Source organism: Sinocyclocheilus grahami, unplaced genomic scaffold (assembly GCF_001515645.1).
Source record: "Sinocyclocheilus grahami isolate Dianchi unplaced genomic scaffold, SAMN03320097.WGS_v1.1 scaffold34730.1, whole genome shotgun sequence".
In the NCBI taxonomy this organism is placed as follows: domain Eukaryota; kingdom Metazoa; phylum Chordata; class Actinopteri; order Cypriniformes; family Cyprinidae; genus Sinocyclocheilus; species Sinocyclocheilus grahami.
The window spans coordinates 1-1616 of record NW_015522225.1 but is presented as its reverse complement, the minus strand read 5'-3'; the positions used below and the strand labels follow the sequence as shown (position 1 = coordinate 1616).

Here is a 1616-nt window from a genome sequence, read left to right as displayed (position 1 = left end):
TGTCAAATTTACCGTCACTCCCATAGACACTGTATTAGAAACACCGTCACATTAGCGTTAAATAGTTTTCTGTAATTTGATGCAAAGGTAATGTAATACAAAGTGTAGTGTTATACATGTACATACATCACAGTCTTGTGAAAATGGTCCTTTGCATACAAGTACTTTTTGTAAATACAGGCTAAGTGAAGAACATGATGTGGTTCATAGCCATGCTAGATTATCATAATCATTTCATATAAAGTGTTTCTAAAGATCTTCAAGAAAAATCAATATTCATGAGGTGTTTATCCATTCCATAGATAACATTTCAAGACTGAAATGTGTTATAAGCCAACAGAATGCATGAGGTTTTGTGTCCATATTTAGTTTTTTGTTTTGATATCTAGATCCTCATCTCTCAGTTTCTTCCGCACTGTATCCTCAAGTTCTAATAACTTCACATAGAGGGCCTCGGACATGTTTTCATCAATATCCATCTGAAAACACACGAAAAGCAGTTCAACTATGGAAAGTATCAGCAATGAATAGTATGAACAAGTTCAACAGCTGAGAAACATGAAAGTCCATGGATTCCCTTGCAGAACTATCCAAATCACAAAGCATATACTGTAAACCCTACAGATTATAATGTGCTATATAAAATTGGATTTAAAATAGGCTTAAAATGGACTAAAACAGGCATGAAAAATAGATGAGTGAGGGAACTTGATTGTCAGTTCTGACCTTGTGTGGCTGAGTGTAATTGTTTCCAAGTCCAGAGGTCAAACTGTGGTATTTGGCCATCGGGTCCAGTGACTCAGGTTTCTGCATGAACAGCCAAAACTGTGTAATAAAAAACAATAGATGAAAACTGAGACTAGGAGAAAGCAATGAGGCACAGGCAACTCCAAAGTCATTTCTCCAAAGGAAATGCTATAATAAGTTTCAAAAACTATTAGAATCAAAGCGGTTTCACATCTTGACTTCATTTTTCCATTCCTTGTACTATGAAACATTTACCGTTTCACCGTCATACAATTCAGTCGTTCTATGAAGTGATTCAATAAATTGTAATAATTATTTGTGGTTAAACTTGATGATGCTATGAACATTTGTGGTGGTGGTACTTACCAAAGCCTCTGCTCCATTGTAAGGTGAGAGGGTAAAAGTGTTGGTGAATATCCTTATCTGATGAGATAGGACAGACAGGACATTAACACAATGTTAGATTTGTGTGACTTTCCTACTATTGTGTTGATATACGAAAAGTAAAGTAAATTGAGGACCTACAAGCCACATTATAGGCATGATGGGAGTCCAGAAGAATGATGGTAGAATGCCATAGGTGAGGTTAGTCATGACCAGACCAGGACAGATCACTGATGAGTACAAACCCTGTGAACAGATGACTAGTATTCATGGCTAATTCACAATTATGATAATCATAATAATTATGGTATAAAACAATTCATGCAGTTATTACCATTTTCTGTAGGAAACTGTGAACTTACCTGGTTGTTGTAGTGACGGTTTAGGGCTAAACTAAGTAGATCAGACGCATATTTCGAGGAGCTGTAAGGCTCACGGCTTTTCTGATGCTGTATGTCATCTAGACTAAAAGCTGATCGCTGGGC

General features: G+C 36.4%; 1 protein-coding gene across 1 annotated transcript; it reads right to left on the bottom strand.

The window, feature by feature from the left end:
• Positions 1–365: 365 nt before the first annotated feature.
• On the bottom strand, positions 366–1567 carry LOC107580500 (3-keto-steroid reductase-like). The gene is made up of 5 exons (XM_016266189.1): positions 1494–1567; positions 1273–1377; positions 1114–1170; positions 727–825; positions 366–479 (listed from the first exon to the last, which is right to left on the bottom strand). The coding sequence occupies exons 2-5, from the start codon at positions 1339–1341 to the stop codon at positions 366–368; spliced, it is 339 nt and encodes a 112-aa protein (XP_016121675.1). The 5' UTR covers positions 1342–1377; positions 1494–1567.
• Between the last annotated feature and the right edge of the window lie 49 nt (positions 1568–1616).

Excerpts from the sequence above, each read along its gene's own strand:
- LOC107580500 (XM_016266189.1), bottom strand. The coding sequence starts at position 1,341 with ATGACTAACCTCACCTATGGCATTCTACCATCATTCTTCTGGACTCCC. Across the intron at positions 826-1,113 it reads ACAATGGAGCAGAGGCTTTG|TTTTGGCTGTTCATGCAGAA; the intron begins GTAAGTACCACC and ends TTTATTACACAG. Across the intron at positions 480-726 it reads ATTACACTCAGCCACACAAG|ATGGATATTGATGAAAACAT; the intron begins GTCAGAACTGAC and ends GTGTGTTTTCAG.